General features: G+C 45.0%; 1 protein-coding gene across 1 annotated transcript; it reads left to right on the forward strand.

The window, feature by feature from the left end:
- Nucleotides 1-3,071: 3,071 nt before the first annotated feature.
- relt (RELT TNF receptor) lies at nt 3,072-11,007 on the forward strand (the record flags this gene model as incomplete). Its single annotated transcript, XM_067246609.1, has 8 exons — nt 3,072-3,126; nt 3,438-3,530; nt 4,257-4,441; nt 5,137-5,459; nt 8,789-8,869; nt 9,316-9,394; nt 10,453-10,824; nt 10,923-11,007. Coding segments are annotated over exons 1-8 (1,263 nt in total), but the record flags the coding sequence as incomplete, so codon positions are not given.
- Nucleotides 11,008-17,199: the final 6,192 nt, after the last annotated feature.

The raw sequence follows: 17,199 nt of genomic DNA on the forward strand, positions 1-17,199 counted from the left end.
AAAATACAAACAATGAAATACCGCTGTGATGCACAGGAACATAATAACGAGATGGAGAGGGAACAAAGAAAAAGTCCTGAAAGAGAGTATGAAAGGAGAGAGATAATCATCTGGACTTGAAGGAGTTGGGGGGTGGGTGACTTTAATGACGGGGAAAGCCAGAGAGTAAGAACTGGATGAGCAGATGAAGAGGAGAAAAGAGGGTGGGGTGAGGAGGAAGATGGAAGGAAGACAGACATAGCATGGTATGGGATGTCTGCAAAGGAGAACGTGTCTATTTCAGACGCCTCCGTCCCGCCTCATGCCCCACTACAGACGAGGCTGCTGCTGGCCGACCTCTCACGAGACGCAGAACGGGGTGGGAGAGGGGGGGGGGGGAGGAAGAGGATGTGACATGTGCTGACAGGGACGAAGGAAGTCCCACATGCGGTGTCTGGGGGTAAACGAAGCCAGGCGCAGATGTCTGACTGGAGATGGAACGCCACACCATGTCTGAGACCAGGCAGGGCTGATGGGGTGGGAGGGAGATATGTAACCACCCTCAGTAGGTGCACCTGCACACACAGACAGCCACCAAGAGGATTTCTGACTCTGTGCTTGATTGACAGGAACTGCTGTAGAAAAGTTGAGACAAAGTCATAAATGCCAAAACAGTCACCGACACTGAACGTGACCTTCTGTGACGTTCAGAGAAAGATGATGGCGGGACCTTTAGCTACCCAAGAAGCCTTTGAGACATCCACCTTCCTTGACCACTTCTTATAGTCCTTCTACCTCCTTCTACCTTTTTCTTTGTCTAATCGAAGCCTGCCGGAATTCTGTTCTCAAAAAGTCATGTTGGGTCGCCCTGGTGAAATGCCAGTTTCAAACCATTCCAATTTGTTACTTGACACTCTCTAAAAAGGCAACTCTTAATTACAGATCATGCATCTCTCTTTTGCCAGTTTTTTATCTAGTTGTGGATTTTTCACAAACAGTCCCATAACTCCAGTGTGTCTGCGTGTGTGTCAGTGTGTGTGTGGACCGAATGACTTGTAATTACCCTTCCTCAAGCTCTTATAGGATTTTAACGAAGGGTCTAAATATAAAATCCTATCTGCTGGTTTGCTAATGTCAGCCTTTCTCACTGCATCGCTCCATCTCCCTCACATCCTGTCCCCTTGGCCAGAGGAGAACGCTCTTGTCATTCATTCCTGTGTTGTTTTTTCAAAGTGGTGGTTTTCAAACTCTCGGTTTATCATACTATCTCTCCCTAAAATTATTCAGCAGAACCCTGTCATTGTCCAAACGGGCGCTGGTGCCCAAAATCATAAACTCATTAAATGTTTTATTTACTTGTTTGTCCAAAGACACTTCAGTGTGTGTAACAGTGAACCCTATGACTCCTGTGCTTACACCACACAGCAAAACATGTTAGTTTGGGTGAGCTCCCCGACACTTCTGCATCCTCGACAACCCCTCATCTTGTGTCTCTGGTCGACTCTGGGATATGAACACATTGTTTTCCCAGGTGTCATGACTAAGCCTATTGTTTGTGCTCATCAATGTCTCTGAGTGTGTTGTCTTCACAACCACAATTAACTGGAGTGCACGTAATTGTAGTGTGCGTGTTTCTGCAGTTTTGTATTTGCGCCACCATTTTAGTGTGTATGGGGAGGGGGGTGTGTGTATGTTTGTGTATGTATCTGTGTTTTTTTTTCTTTTTTCTGTGTTGGTGCGTCTGTTGTAGCATGTATGTTTGTGTGTGTGTTGTTTGTGTGTGTTGTGTATGTACATGGGTGCACAAGGGCAGCAATTACTGTAGGTGTGTGTCCTACCAGATAGAGGCATGCTCTAGTAGTAGATAGGGGTGTGGCCTAGCGTCAAATAGAGGCGGGGTATACTAGTAGATGGGGCGTAGCCTAGCAGCAGATAGGGCCATCGCTGTGGTCACAAGCATGGTATAAGACAGGACCAGGTACAGTTGAGTACAGCAGTCACATAGTGGACCGTAGACAGAGCTGCATGTGTTTGTGTGTTTGACTGTAGTTTCGGTACATTCAGGCAGTTGTGTTCTACAAGACTGAGATAGTACAGTCTCAGTGTACACTTGTGTGTTTATGTAAGATAGAGAGTATCTGTGTGTGTGTGTGTGTGAGACTTGGCAAACTGGCAGAAAGTTTGTGGCGCTGACTCTGCATTCTGTCAGCCTCCTTAGCATCCTCAGTCCGTTGCCTGGGCAACCAAGTCTGCAGTAACTCTGGGGTGAGTCTCTATCTTTTACTCAGTTTTTTCTCTCTCTATTTCTCTCCCTCTATATCTTTCTCTCTATCTCTATCTTTCTCTCTCTCTTTCACCTTCTTTCTTCTCTTTACTTTTCTTCCAGACTTGTGCCTCATGTCACCTTGTCTAAACCTTTATTTTGGCCCAAAGCGTTTTGGTCATAGCAAATGTCATAGTTGATTAATTTTCCATTCATCAACTCCCTCACTCAGTGTCTTCTGGAAAGGAGAGAAGGAGGAAGCGAGGGAGAGGGGGAGGATGAGGCAGGGAGATAATGGAGCATAGGAGGTCGCAGAGGTTCCAGAAGGTTTCTTGGAGGTGTTGGGGAAAATCACTTTACCAGCTGTACTCAATTGTGCCCTGCTGGCTAGGGGAGAGGGAGTTTCATATGCTTGAGTTGTGTGTGTGTGTGTGAGTGTGCGTGTGTGTGTGTCCAGACACTGCTTTTTGAACTATAGAGTTGCCTCGCTTTCACCTCTCATGTTCTCTATGGCCTCCGGTCATGAACTTCTGGAGAGTGTGTGTGAGTGTGAGCTGGCCTGGTGTATCGCTCCTAGACCTGTACCCATCCAGCCTGACACACCAGTCAGCTGGTGCTGATCCACTGTAAGTGCTGTTTGTCCCAGCCTCGTCACTTAGGAGTCAGTGTGCTTATTTTGTCACTGTTGTGACAAAGGTTTGTGTGTGATGCTGTGGCGTGTGCAGGGTGTGTGTGACATTGCCGCTGTCGCTCTGGCCTGCTGGATCGAGATTCCTCCAAACTCACTTTTGTCCGTTTGTCTGTTGTAGATCATATGTTCATAGCAGAATATCTTGAAGATGACGAGGAACCACCTTTGCTGCTCTGCTCTTGTCTTTCTCACGGTAAGTAAGTGTGTGTGTGTGTGTGTGTGTGTGTGTGTGAGTGAGAGAGAGAGAGAGAGAGAGAGAGAGAGAGAGAGAGAGAGAGAGAGAGAGAGAGAGAGAGAGAGAGAGAGAGAGAGAGAATGTGAGTATTTGTCACACACTAGCCAGTGTGTGTGTGTGTATGTGTGTCTGTCTGTCACTGGATAGTGTGACTATTGTGTAGGTGTAGACTAGACTAGTGTGTATGTGTGTGTGTGTGTGTGCATGGGTGTGTATCACTGACTGGTGTGTGTGACTGACCAGTATATGTGTGTGTGTGTGTGTTACAGGTGTTTGGCTCTGGGGGGACTGCTGCGGTGCCGTGTCGGTGGGGGGAGGGGTGTGTGTGTCTGCAATGCCCTGCTGGGCAGCAGCCCACCAAGGTGAGAGACATGTTCTACTCTAACTCTCTCTCTCTCCTTCCTACTTCTCTCTCTCTCCCTCTCTTTCTCCTTCTATCCTACCTCCCTACACTTTCCTCTCTCTACCGTTCTCTTTCCTCCCATTCCTCCACCTTCAATATCTGCCCATCTACTCTTCATTCTCTCACTCTCTCACTTCCTCAATCCAGTGTAAACAGAACCGTATTCTTTAAAGTCTGGGTTACTGTGGTCGATCCCAGCATGCATACATTTTCAGTTCAAACCTGTCAAGCTTGATGTAGCAAACCACTGCAGAGCTGTGTGCAGTATTTCAGTTTCTTTTGGGATGTGCCCAATCCTGTATTTTAGCTCTCAGTATGAAACAGGAATAGACATGAGAGGTAGTTATTTTGGAATGTCTAATTGAACACATCTCACGGTTCACAGTTCTTGTGGAAGAATACGAATTATACGAAGTATTTTCCTTTTTTTTTAAATTCATTTTATAATTATTAAATACATTATTTAATACAATTACAATTATTGAATACAATAATTATTTAATAAAAACAATATTTAATGCAAAACAATATTAATTCAGTACCTAAACAAGGTTGTTTTATTTGTCTCAGGTCACCAACCATATAACTCAACATTTAATTTACAAAGCATAAACAAATCCGAATAAATGGCTTTTCCAAACATTGACTCTCTTTTCGACCGTTCTGACTTCTTTTTCCTTGCCAGGACTGTGGGCGGGTTGAGAGCCAAGAGGATACGGTACGTTGCCAGTCTTGCCCCACGGGCACATTCTCAAACACCCTGGACCCTGAGCCTTGCCGCCCACACTCAACCTGTGATGTCCTGGGCCGAAAGGTCGTGACCCCTGGTACCTCAACCTCGGATACTGTGTGTGGCGACTGTGTGTCTGGGTAAGAAGGGAAATATGTTGTTGTGGTTACACATCAGCTCTGTTTTGGTGTAGATGCTCCTTTCTCTATAAACAGAAATTGTAAAAACAGGAGGATTCAATTAAAGGAGACCTAAGGAGACAAGCACTACACGCCAAACATTACTGCACAGCAATATCGAGAGACGAGAGAGAGACCATATCTCTCTCTCTCTCTGTCTCCTTCATACTATCTGTCTCTCTCCCTATATATAGTATATACCATGTAGGGGTTTACCTGGTTGCATTGCACGGCAAACACATATATATATATATATGTATATATATGTCTCATACTCTCTCTTTGCTTTACCATCATTTCAGAGAAAACGAGTTTACTACTGCCGCTCTGCATCGTTATCTTATTTTCGTGCTCAGCAAGTTTCACTCTAGGGCTGTGGTAGTGAAGTCTGTTGGTGAAACATGATTGGCCACAGGGCCCTGCAATGCAATCAAGTATCCCCCTACATGGTCCTGTGGAAACATAACACTGTGAATCCCATGCAGCAGCAACCTTTACAAAGATGCTTTGCCTCGCTCTCTCTTTATAACAAGCTCGGCTCTCAGTATTGGTGTGGCACTGGATTTTTTAACTAGTGGCATCAAAGTAGGAAGTAATTAAGTTAAAGACAGTAGATGAGGCTAACACGAGTTTGTGTCTCGCCGGTGTCTCTGCAGCTTCCATCCCACCACCATGGGGAAACCCTCCCCCCAGCCCCCCTGTATGGCCCCGCCCCCCCCCGCCGTCTCCCCCCTCCACGTGCGGGCAGTGCGGACCGTGGGGAAGGGTGCGGCGGGCGGAGTCGGCCCGGTGAACAGCACGGCAGTGCGCAGCGCCGAGGAGAAGACGGCCGAGTACGCCGTGTTCGCCCTGGTGCCCATCTTCTGCGTGATGGGGCTCCTGGGCATCCTGATCTGCAACATCCTGAAGAAGAAGGGATACCGTTGCAGCGCCGAGAAGGAGGGCATGGACGAGGAGAACGCCACACCGCAGAAAGAAGGTGAGAGAGACAGAGGAGAGGAGACAGACACACACACACAGATAAACACAGACAGACGAAAGGGCTCAAATTGCGCAATTTCTTCTGCAAGAGAAATTGCGGAAGGTAGAAGGAAAGACGTATCAAAAGAAATAAACGGAGACAGAGAGATATGGAGAGAGGAAACGGGAAGGGAGGGACACGGAGAAGGAAAAGAGATGGAGAGATCGAGGGACAGAGGGAGGACCGTAGCATGAACTGTTTGGTTGGTATAAACCACCAAAGTGAAGTACTCCAGTGAGGCATTGTCGTGCAGCCATGTGTGTGTGTACGGGGCGGACCTGTGCGTTGGCCCTTGCACGCAACGAGATCTGGAATGCTTTTTATCTCTGGAGATCTGACCTTTGACCTTCTTGAGGTCAGGCTCTGTCCCCATGCTCTGTGTTCTCAAGCACACACTGTTGTCATAGCACAGTTCCCATTTGAAAAAGGTTTACATCGCCACACCCACTCTGCCACCGAGTCTGAGTCTGTGTGTGAGGGTGTGTGTGTCCTATCACCACGCCCGTCTGTGGTAATCAAGCCGATAAGGGATTCTCTCCTCTCTTTGTGATGTCCACACTGTCACCTGGGAATCTGTGGTGATCCACACAGAGGGCAGGAGCTATGAGTCAGTAGGGAGGTGTGAGGATATTGGATGCAGAAGGCAAGAGTTAGAAGGTCAGAGACAGAAGGAAGGCGAGAGGAGGCAGGAGTTAGGAGGTAAGAGATAGGAGGCTGTGGGCAGGAGTTAGGATGTAGGGAGTAGGAGTTAGGAGGTAGGATATAGGAGGGAGGAGTTAGGAGGTAAAGGCCCCGTCACACCATAACGTTCTGGTCAACGTTCTATGACGTTAGAGGAAACGTTGGTAATCGTCCATGGTCGCTGGTATTGCGCTGGTATAGCGCCAGAAGAGCGTTGTGTGGACGCTGGTGACGCTGGTAATCGTCGGTGATCGTCGGAGAACGCTGGTCCAAAAAGAAAGTTTCGAACATGCACAAAAGTTCTCATGGAGACCAGCGTTCTTCAACGTTTAGTTTTAAACGCTGGATAACGCTGAAGAACGTTTGTGGACGTTTGACTAACGTTGCACGCGTTTGGCTATCGTTAGTCAGTCGTTACCCTCGCGTTACTAGGTTGTTATTCATCGTTTGCGAAAGCAAACGTCGTTTTCATTGTTTGCTTTCGTCACACATTGTCGCGACCCAGTGACACGTCGTCACACGCTAATAGTTTTCAGGGGTGTCTTACTTGGTCCCTGTTACACGCTCCTCATGCGTCAGTCCCACGCTAGTCAAGCGTTATAGTCACACGTTAGTCACACGCCAGATGTGTCCACCTCGCCCTAGAACGCTCGAAATTGAACGATTAGAACTTTCCGAGAACGTTAACCAGAACGTTATGGTGTGACGGAGCCTTAAGAGATAGGATGCAGAGGGCAGGAGTTAGTATGTTGAGAGTAGAAGGTAGGAGGCTGGAGTCAGGATGCAGAAGGGAGGGTCCAGGATTGAGGAAACAGGAGTTAGAGGGTTGACAAGAGTCAGGAAGTAGGAAACAGGAGGTAGGAGCTAGATGACACAGAGTTGTTCCTGTTGAGAAAGGAGAGGAGGTAAACAGCCGTCTGTGTTTGATGTCTCTAATGACACAGCTGCTGCGTCTAGAAGCCTGACCTTTCATCTGTCATCTCCCGTTGGCAACAAGCGATTGTTTCCATGACACTTGTTACCGTGGCCTCGCTACGCAGCTGTGTTGTGTGTGCCAGGATGGACTGGGTGGGTTTGGCAGAAGAGGTGCAGCCATGTTGCTAGTAAGGGTATCAGACTCTTCTAAGAACCTTTGCGTCAGTGGATGTAGTTTGGGTGTCTGATGTTTTGCCACTGTCTCCTCCTCTCCAATGTTGTGAAACCTTAGGTGACCTGACCAGAGAACCTCCCTCCTTCTGTCGCTCACCCTCTTTCATCCTCCTTTCCTCTTCCCCTCCTCCCCTCCATATCTACATAGAACCTGACACTGTTCGCATGTCTCTGCTTTCCTGGATCAATTATTCAATTAGCTCTCTCGCCTCTCCGCCTCCACTTTTTCTCCGTCCACTACTCTGCTCTCCTCTTCTTCTCTCTCCTCCCCTCCCCTCTCCTCTTTTATCCCCTACATTTACATGTAGTCATTTAGCAGACGCTCTTATCCAGAGCGACTTACAGTAAGTACAGGGACACTCCCTGGCAAGTAGGGTGAAGTGCCTTGCCCAAGGACACAACGTCAGTTGGCGTGACCGGGAATCGAACTGGCAACCTTCGGATTACTAGCCCGACTCCCTCAGCGCTCAGCCAACCGACTCCCCTCCTCTCATTTGAGTTATGGTGGGAATGTTCCAGTACTGACAAGGACTCTGTCAGAGAACTGTATCAGGTGTTCCTCGCCTCACTTCTGCACACCCCTCCGTCCCTCTTTCCCTCCCTCCCCTGGTCTTTGGGGGCTGCAGCAGCATGCGTCAGTGAAGACAGCTGATGGACTGGTGCAAAGAAGAAGGGGGAGGGTAGGGGAGGAGGGTAGGAGAGGGGAGGCGTTAAGTAAATTGCGGGGGTGTGGAGGTTATGCAAAAGAGTAAAAAGAAAGTGATTGGAGAGGAGGAGAGGGGGGGGGGAAACGATAAGGCCGTACACATTTTGATGCCTCTCTCTATCTCCCTCTTCGCCACTTACATAACTGTTCTGTAGTCTGCTATTATGGTGTTAGATTCCGCCCTGACTGGGCTAAAGACAAACCTCTTACACTGGCAGTTTTCTCTTCACCTTCACTCAAGGGGAACACTCATGGGGCTAGGCTCGGCTAGGTTCCTTTCTATGAAGTCGTCTGTGTGAGTTAGCACCTGTGCTAGCTAGCTGCAGCTACCAATGGAATCAGTCACACAGATACCAATGTCCCAAGATAGCAATTGTTACCGTGGAGGCAGCTATTGTTGTGCCTTATCAACACACTATTATCAGTTGTGCTGAAAGACACCAGTCCATTTGTGCACAGTGTATGTGCATGTGTGTGTTGGTGTGTCTCTGTGTGTATGTTTTTGTGCATTTGAGTTGAATGGAGCGTGATAGCTGAGTAAGCTTTTCTAGGCCCATGGTAACCTCTATTCTCCTTTTTTTCCACGCTCATCCATGGGCCCTGCAACTTAGAGACTTCAGCAGAATAGGCCCAAACTTGTTCTAGTGTGTTTGTGTATAAGTGGGAGAATCAAATGAAATACACGTTGGCCTACATGTTATCACGATCAGAAGCTGACCTCATTCGTTTGTCCCTCCTCCTCTGTCTGCAGCTAATGGTTGCCCCTACATAGCAGATGACCCCAACGAGGACACCATCAGTGTTCTGGTGCGCCTCATCACGGAGAAGAAAGGTATGCGTTCCTCACTGATGATGTCACTGTCTAATAGCCGCTTGAATTTCTGCTAGTTGTGTCTTTTTTCACAACAGAGAGTCGAGTTGAAAACCATCCATTGCTGCAACACATGGAATTGCCATTCAGAATGCTAGGGGGAGGCATTACCATATAGCAGTATTCTATTATGAGTTTAGCATATCAGCGAATTACAGGAAGTGTTGAGATGAATGTTTCATTGACAGCCCAGTGTCCAGCATGGTTAGACAAATTGTTTTATCAATGAAAGTAGACACGCACCTATTGATTTTCCCAATTCCCTATTTGTGGCCTCAGAGTCATGGATTGGCTGAATGTGGTCACAACATTGATTCTTTCTCCTCAAGGTAAAAATAAACTGTGCGTGTGTGACTGTGTGTGTGACTGTTTGTGTGTGTGTGTGTATGTGTGTGTGTGTGTTACAGAAAATGCTGCTGCACTGGAGGAACTGCTGCTGGAGTACGAGAGCAAACAGCTGGCCATGAGTAAAGCCTCGTCAATCAAGTAAGCACCCTGCAACGAGCACGCACACACACACACACACTCAGGCAGAATACTGCACTGTATGTACAGCGTAACACATCCACACACACTCAAACATACAGGTTTTGCAGAGTTGTACAGCTCAAGGTCAGTTAAGAGCCAAACAGATATGAAAATATAAGGATAAAAATAGAGAGGTGAGAGAGAGCATGACATGTCCCATGTCACCCAGCAAAAGACAACATAAACCCTCTCCAATACTGTTCATCATTCTTTGAGAATTCAATCCATTTTGATGGATGCTCTGCACACATTCGCAATGGAGTGCGACTGGCACCTAGCGACATTTAAAAGACACACAGTAAGATGTTTTATGTATTTATTTATTTTGCAGAGTCAGCACTGTTTCAGCCTGGTACTCTCCATAGCCTTTTATGTCCCAGAGAGAACCAGGGCACGGAAACCGACCTGACCACAGTTTAGAACAAAGATTTCCCACAGGCTAACAGCACAGTCCCATGGCTTCTAGGTACATGACGTTCAGTGGAAAGTTCTAGAAAGCTCTGGTCACCCACATAGCTTCTGGAAAGCTATTTATTCCTGGCTCTGTTCACCCACTCATTGGGTTACTGGAGTTCATAAGGGGTCATGAAGGTCACAGCAGCCAGCTTAGTGCTGGAGCCCATGTCTGTATTCATGGGCACGGATCACGCCTTTGTAACCTGCACAATGGAACAATACAGAACCTGGGGCCTGGGGAAACAGCGGGCTGTTTTAAATTATGGTTAGGATGGGGCGCTGGGTGGGGGTTTAGAGTTTAGGGAGTGGGGGTTATTAGGGCTAGCATTTTTGGACGCACAATTGGATGGTATTGTTTGTGAAAATGTACTCAGTTGGCGCATACACAGTGTGTATGTGCCAACTGATGCAGTATTGCACACACACACACAGTTACACATCAGCTGTAATTTGTCCATTGAGTTATTTCTATTAACTAAACAACCGTGCATCTCCCTCTATGTCTCTCTCTCTCTCTCTCTCTCTCTCTCTCTCTCTCTCTCTCTCTCTGCCCTCCCCAGGTTCCCAGTTCTATCTCCTCTATCTCAGTTCCACTCCCTCCCCAGAATGTGCCCCCACCAGTCCCACCTCCACACCATCTCCGGCCTGTCTGGCCTGGCCTCCCGCCACGGCTACCACTGCTCCCGCTGCGCCCAGCGCAAGTGGCCCCCCATCCTGCTTCCCACGCTGGATCCCCTCAAACCCCAGCCCCCCCAGTCCCTCATCCTGCCCCCCCTGGAGCCCCAGGCCCTGCAGAAGAGCCCCCCGCAGGGGGGAGTGTGTGTGGACACGCACCGCATGCACACCCCACCCGAGAGTCCCCAGAGTCAGGGGGAGGAGGGGAATGCAGGGGAGAGGAGGCCTGCAGAGCTGACTGTTCTGTCAGTGGGGAGGTGAGGATGGAGATGCACGCACACTTAGAATATGTCAACCTATGAGACGTTAAGGGTTACATAAAATCCCATGCCTATTGCTTCTGTTTGATTAACAGGTTCCAAGTGGCCCAGATCCCTGAACAAAAGCCTGTAGCCATGGAAACGCCAAGTTGCAGGACCACCAGGGACGTGACGGAGGAGAAAAGATCTCTTCTAGACCTCTTCAGCTCTTCATCGTCCTCAACCTCATCCCACTGGGGAAAGTAAGTAGAAGACAAACCTCTTTGTTTCTCTGTGTCTCTCTCTCTAATTCCTTGTTTGTCTCTGTCTCATCTCTCGTCTGAGCCTTTGTTGTATCTACCTATGCTGGTTCCCCCTCACATCTATTGTGTTTTCACTCTACACCTTCTCTTCCCTCTCTGCGCTCCTGACTCTGTGACATTCAGTTCACTGCCCTCAGAGACACTACTGTTGGCTACTGGTGAATTATGAAAAGCGCTATTCTGTGACACTGGGCATGTGAGTAACGATGTAATCATCAATGATAAAGAGGAGTCCCACACAGGCACGCTCATCACATGCAAGAGAAAGGAAAGGTAGGGGGGGGGAAGAGGGAGAAAAAAAGAGAGAGAGAAGAGATAGGAAGTGATAGAGATAGAGAGTCAACCCATTTGCCCAATCATTCTAGTCACTGTCTGTTTTCCTGTCTCAGCTTGTAGAAGCGTTCTGTCTGCTTTCTCAGCGCTGAGTCAGGTCCCACATGGAAACTCCTCACGGCCCGCCCTCTGGTGGGCAATAAGAGGCATAGCAGTTTCTTTTGCTGTGCAGATGTCGTTGTAGATATTTTAGAGTGAAGCGCTGGAAGTCGTAGCTTTGTTTTTTCTACCTCTATTATAAAACATGTTGCTAACCACATATTTCTCTCTATCTCTGTCTCTCTCTCTCTTTCTAACAGCTAAATCCAAGCCAACAACTGGAAGAGAGGAATGCCGAGTAAGGACACTACCTCGTTGAGGATGACATCATCAGAGGAGGGGTTCCAACAGCCTTCAGAGGGGAGGCTAGCCAGGAGACCCCTCATATTACTAACATGAATGACTACGTGTTTTAGCTTTTTGATGAGCATTTATCCTCAACTTTCACGAGAGGGAAGAAAATGATAGCGGAGGGAGTGAGAGGGGAGAAGAGAGGACAGACATGAACAAATAGCCCTTTTTATATAAAATATAGAAGACGGGTGGAACACACACACACAAAGACACTATTAGACACGGTTGTGCTTTCCTGTGGAGGGTGGAAGACCTTGACACTGTGCAAACACACATACAGCTACTTACACCCCAACACACACACGCACACACACAGGTACTGTACATGAATAATACCTTTCCACTGAAAACACAAACTTATATACAAAGGATATTTGAAACACCAAGTATTATCTTAAAAAAAAAAAAAAACTTTATTCTCTACCGGTTTTATAAAAATTTTAGCAAGTGTAGGTCTTCTTACATTTGTAATGTAGAACAGCTGAAGTTGTAAGTCTTCCTGCTCATGGGGAATGTTGTTTTTAACCCAGAAAAGCTTACGGGTTAGGGTTTCTAAAACATATCTACAGTTCCCTATCATACAGTACACCTTCAGCATGAACTGCACTTTGCAATGCTTGTAGCACACAACTAGGTCAAATTTGACTACGTCTGGAAGGCACTGTAAATCGTGTACATACATGTAAATAGGGCCCATGGCTTGCCCTTTGGTTTCACACCTGGGCTTGCAGTTGTTGCAGAGGTGGAAGTGGACATTGTTTAGAGAGAGTTTGGTGAGAGAGTATGCCGTGCCCTTTGAGTTCAATCTAAAGGGTTTACTGGTGACACAGTCTCTACTGTGGTTGCTGGGGTCCTGACTAGAAGCAGTGAGGTTGTTTACATGTTGAGTTTAAATGGGCTTAGTGACAGTGAGATGATTCCAGGTAATTAAGATCCCCAGCATGGTTCTCTCTACCCAACTTGTATTGACCAAAGCAGCAAATCTGCTTAGGGTAGAATTATGATTAAGCTTAATCCTCTCCTCACTCATTAGCAAGTGTGAGTTCCACACACACTAACACATGCAGCAAAACACCATTGAAAACGAATGAAGTATTACAGTATGAGTACGGTGGATGTCTGTGAATGCAGCTAAAGCTTGGACTTTTTTGGAGCTTGAAGCTACTGACTCTTTATCAGTTGTTCATTTAGGACCATATCACCAATTGACCAAAGGAAAAGATTGCAGAATATACAGCCGTGGCCAAAAGTATTGGGAGCAACATACATTTTGTGTTTGCAAAGCTTGCTGGGCATTGGCATTAAATGAATGCTAACATAATTTCAGTAAGTCATATCATCAGCACAGGGAAAAGTGTGAACTAGTTCTAGCCAGGTGAAATCACTTTATCATTCTGATTGGATTTTAAGAGCAGATTGAGTGCTGTAAAAGAGGCTATTTGCATATATTGAAAATGTTCTCCCCCAAAAAGCTTAAAAAAATATGAAATGTGCCTTTTGTATTCTATAGAATTAGTGAAACATGTGAAAACATTTTCCTCAAATACTGAAACAGCAAACTTTGCAAAACACATTTGTCATTGCCAAAATGTATGGCCACGACTGTACAGACAGTTTACTGCACACTCCTGTTACAGTTAGTACCAGTAGTCTTAACGGTCTGGCTCAAGCAATAGTGGTGTTTTAACAGTTTACATCAGGATTAAAGATGAAAGTGTTGGATCATTATCAAGGATTGTTAGTACAAACATTATATGTTGATGTTTTTTCAGTTCAGAACCAAACGTGTCTGGATTGGACCATATTTATTGGTTGAACGTTTCCATGTTCCCGGTGTTATTAAATGTAACAAAGTGTTGCTCAAAGGAAGGAAAAATATATATAATGCTCCTCTCTTCTATGTTAGAGATTGTATTTATTATGATATTTCCATTTTTTCTGTATGATATTTTTACTCTTGAAATAAAGTGGTGTATTTTGACCTTGGTCTCCCTTTATTTCTTTGCATGTCTCTCACTCATTGTTCTTTATACATTTCTAGTCAATGTTTATTTAAATGTAGCAGTGTTTTTATTCAGTAGTGTATATATGTGGATTTTATTCAGATCACATGCGTACAAACAATGTTGACGACCATTAATCCAAGATCGTCAATGAGAAGCTGGCACCCTCTTGTGGTTAGCTCTCGCCATTGAACATGTTCATGAGACACAACGTCTCCAAGTTACAGGTTTTTCTCCATTGCTTTGGCTTAATTCTTGAAACAGAAATTACATTCTCAAAACTCTAAGTGCATTTGGCAAAATAGCCTATATGGTTCAGCACAACTACATACATCACCTTCAAAAGGTCATATCTCACCCAAAACAGTTAACTCATGCTTCAAAACCATTTTCTTATATAAATAGTCAGTGCCCCCAAAATGAAAAGTTCCTTCTCGATTGCTGTGGCTCATCATTCTGAAAGCTTTAAATACATTTGCCAAAATAATCTAGATGGTTCAGCAAAACACCATGGCACACCGGCAAAAGGTAATATCTCTCCCAAAACAGACAACTCTTCAGTCAAAACTAAATCATTTTCTCATACAAATAGTCAGTGCCTCCAAAATGAAAAGTCCCTTTGGCATTGTGTAAACACTGCAGGTCAAAATGTTTAGATGTTTTGTCAGTATGGCAGTGGACCATACAAGTATCCCTCATGTGCACTGTGCTACAGTTACTGTAGTAGATGTTTTCTTTCCAGAATCCTATGTGTATCAAACAGAAAAAAAGTGTAGCCTGAATATCATCTGGCTTGTGTGTTCTCCTCGGCCTCTTCCCCCTAACTCCACCACCACGCACCCTTGCTCCTCTTCCTCTTCTTCCTCTTCTTCCTCCTCTTCCTCGAGCAGGCAGTTGCACTTAGTTGTTTCCCTGGCCAGGAGCTTCCTTGTTCATAAATTGTACTGAACTTGGTCAAGCTCTATATATTTCATGGAAGCATTTATACTCCTGGATAGCTCCTGTCAGCTAAGTCAGCTAACTTACTGTGTGATTGATGATCGGGTGTGTGACACTCCCCCTTGTTTAGTAAAGTTCTAGTTGCACCTGACAATTACTGTAAGCAGATGATCCAAGAGATCCATATTACAGTATATACCATTATGTTTTTCATGGTATTATGTGCCTGAAAGATTTTGGCAGTGGAGTAAGTTATTGTGCAGGTGATGATGTACACAAGGAAATTGTTCCAACATGTTTTGCACTTGACTGAGAAGCAACAGTCAGTTTAGACCAGCAAGATATATTCAATTGGTGATTGGCCTAAAGGCAATTGTACCTAACCATTTGCAAAGATTTGCTAAATCATTTGAAATTTGTGCCAACTGTAGGCAATTGTACTTGTCATTTGCAAGGATGTGCTAATACAATTGTTTGTCAATTTCTGTTTCGTGAAATGAGCCAGAAAAACTGTAAAGCATGACTTTTAGCTGTTTCAAGGAACCAGTAACAGGTGAACTAGTGCAAATCCTTTTAAGATCTTTTGTTGGAAAATATCCAACACCAACCATCTAAGTGACTGGCACGCAAGAATTCTGTATGATCTTGCCTTCTGCAAAAACATCCAATAGTGTTCACCTATACCTGAGAAGTTTAGCTTGGCCAGAATATGCCTTAATGACACAAACAAACAGTAGTTGAAATCATAAGGTATTGTTGATTAAACAGCTGAGATCATTTTATAGACAAATAAACACATTTTATAGACAGAGAACAAAAATTATTTTTTGTTTCTTCATTGGAACATCACCATTGTGTGTTATTCATCCCAATGAAATACTAGTTGCAGGTCTATAACTTCAGTCCACAAAGCACAAGACTAACAGAATATACAGCAACTTGGCTGTGTTGGTCAGAGATGTGTTGACAGCATAGAGTTAATATAACTAGAGGAAGCAACTTTTGTCTTCCAAGATGGCGTCCCCATTTATTTCTATGAAAAGTGCTCAGTGGCGCAGTCAGGCAAGCGAGAGTACGAAATTGGACCGCGCCATCTTTCCACTTCCGACTTTTCCGGTCTAGCTTTAAACATTGGCTCTTTTTTTCCCTAGCTCCGAGACCTCGTGCACGCTTGCAACTAGCTGTGCACGTCATACTTTGCGACAACCAGTCGCGAGCATAGATTTATGGTTGCGAGCGTGTGAGCTAAACCATTGCAGTGGCAGAATGGGGTACAAGTCCGATAAGAATCAGAGACATGATGCAAACTTTACGGAAATGTATGCTGTATAGTATTCCTTTCACTTGTTTTTTAGAAATAGGCTATAGGGCTAAATATAGGGCTATTCTAGATGGAACTCATCACATATGTTGTTTTTTTTCTTCGTGATTTGAGTATGATTTCCAACGCATTGTATCGGATTAAATAAACTGTTAACATGAACACTTAGCTCCGTCGTTGTTCTCGCCAGGCAAAGAAAGCTTAATAGTTATTTTTGTAACAGAAATCTTCCATAATGCAGACTTACCATAGCTTACTGTCAACTTTATATTCAAACGAAATGCCACGAAAATCACACTCCCTTCAATTTAACATCAGTGTAGAAATGTGGCCTGTGTTTTATATGTTCAACCTAGGTTTGGGCCTATTAATGGATATAACGTGATCTAACAAGACTTGGTAATAATGTAATAAATTGAGAAGTGTGTCTAAAATATAATCTACTTTATTGAGGGTGCCTTTGAAAGGGGCATATTAATAGAACTATATTCAAGACGTTTCCATCAGATATAAGTGGGGGTGAAACAGAGTCACTGAGGACCTTCATTGTCCCACAAAAGCAGTCTGGCTTTGACACGATCAAAAAAAGAATAGTGTGTTTAACAAAAGCTTCTGAAGGCAAGACTAATATTATTTAAATATATATATCATTTCCTTTGTGGCTATCAGTTAAAGTACTATTAATCTTCGTCTTTGCTCCAGATAGACATGTCATCAATCTATGCTCACGCTTAACATAATATAATATTTGCCATCATGTCATGAACGTTTTTACGAAAAATCAAATCTATTTTAAAATAACGGGAATAAACTATATTAACAACATTTCATGTATGTGTGACAACCATTTGCTAAACTTGCTACAACAGGACAGGCAACTCAAGCCATTTCTTTCAGCTCCAGGTAAATCGGCTATCGGCCAATGTGAACTTTTGTGCTCGTGCCCTGTTAGTATCCGCGTGCACATTTGCCGGCAACTTTTATTGACGTAAGCAAATAAATGGGGTGCTAGTTTACCCATTTCGGATTGGTTTCAAACTTAGCAAAAATCAGGAAAATTTCTTCTATGAAAAGCTAGTAG

This window comes from Osmerus mordax, chromosome 11, assembly GCF_038355195.1.
Source record: "Osmerus mordax isolate fOsmMor3 chromosome 11, fOsmMor3.pri, whole genome shotgun sequence".
Classification (NCBI taxonomy): Eukaryota; Metazoa; Chordata; class Actinopteri; order Osmeriformes; family Osmeridae; genus Osmerus; species Osmerus mordax.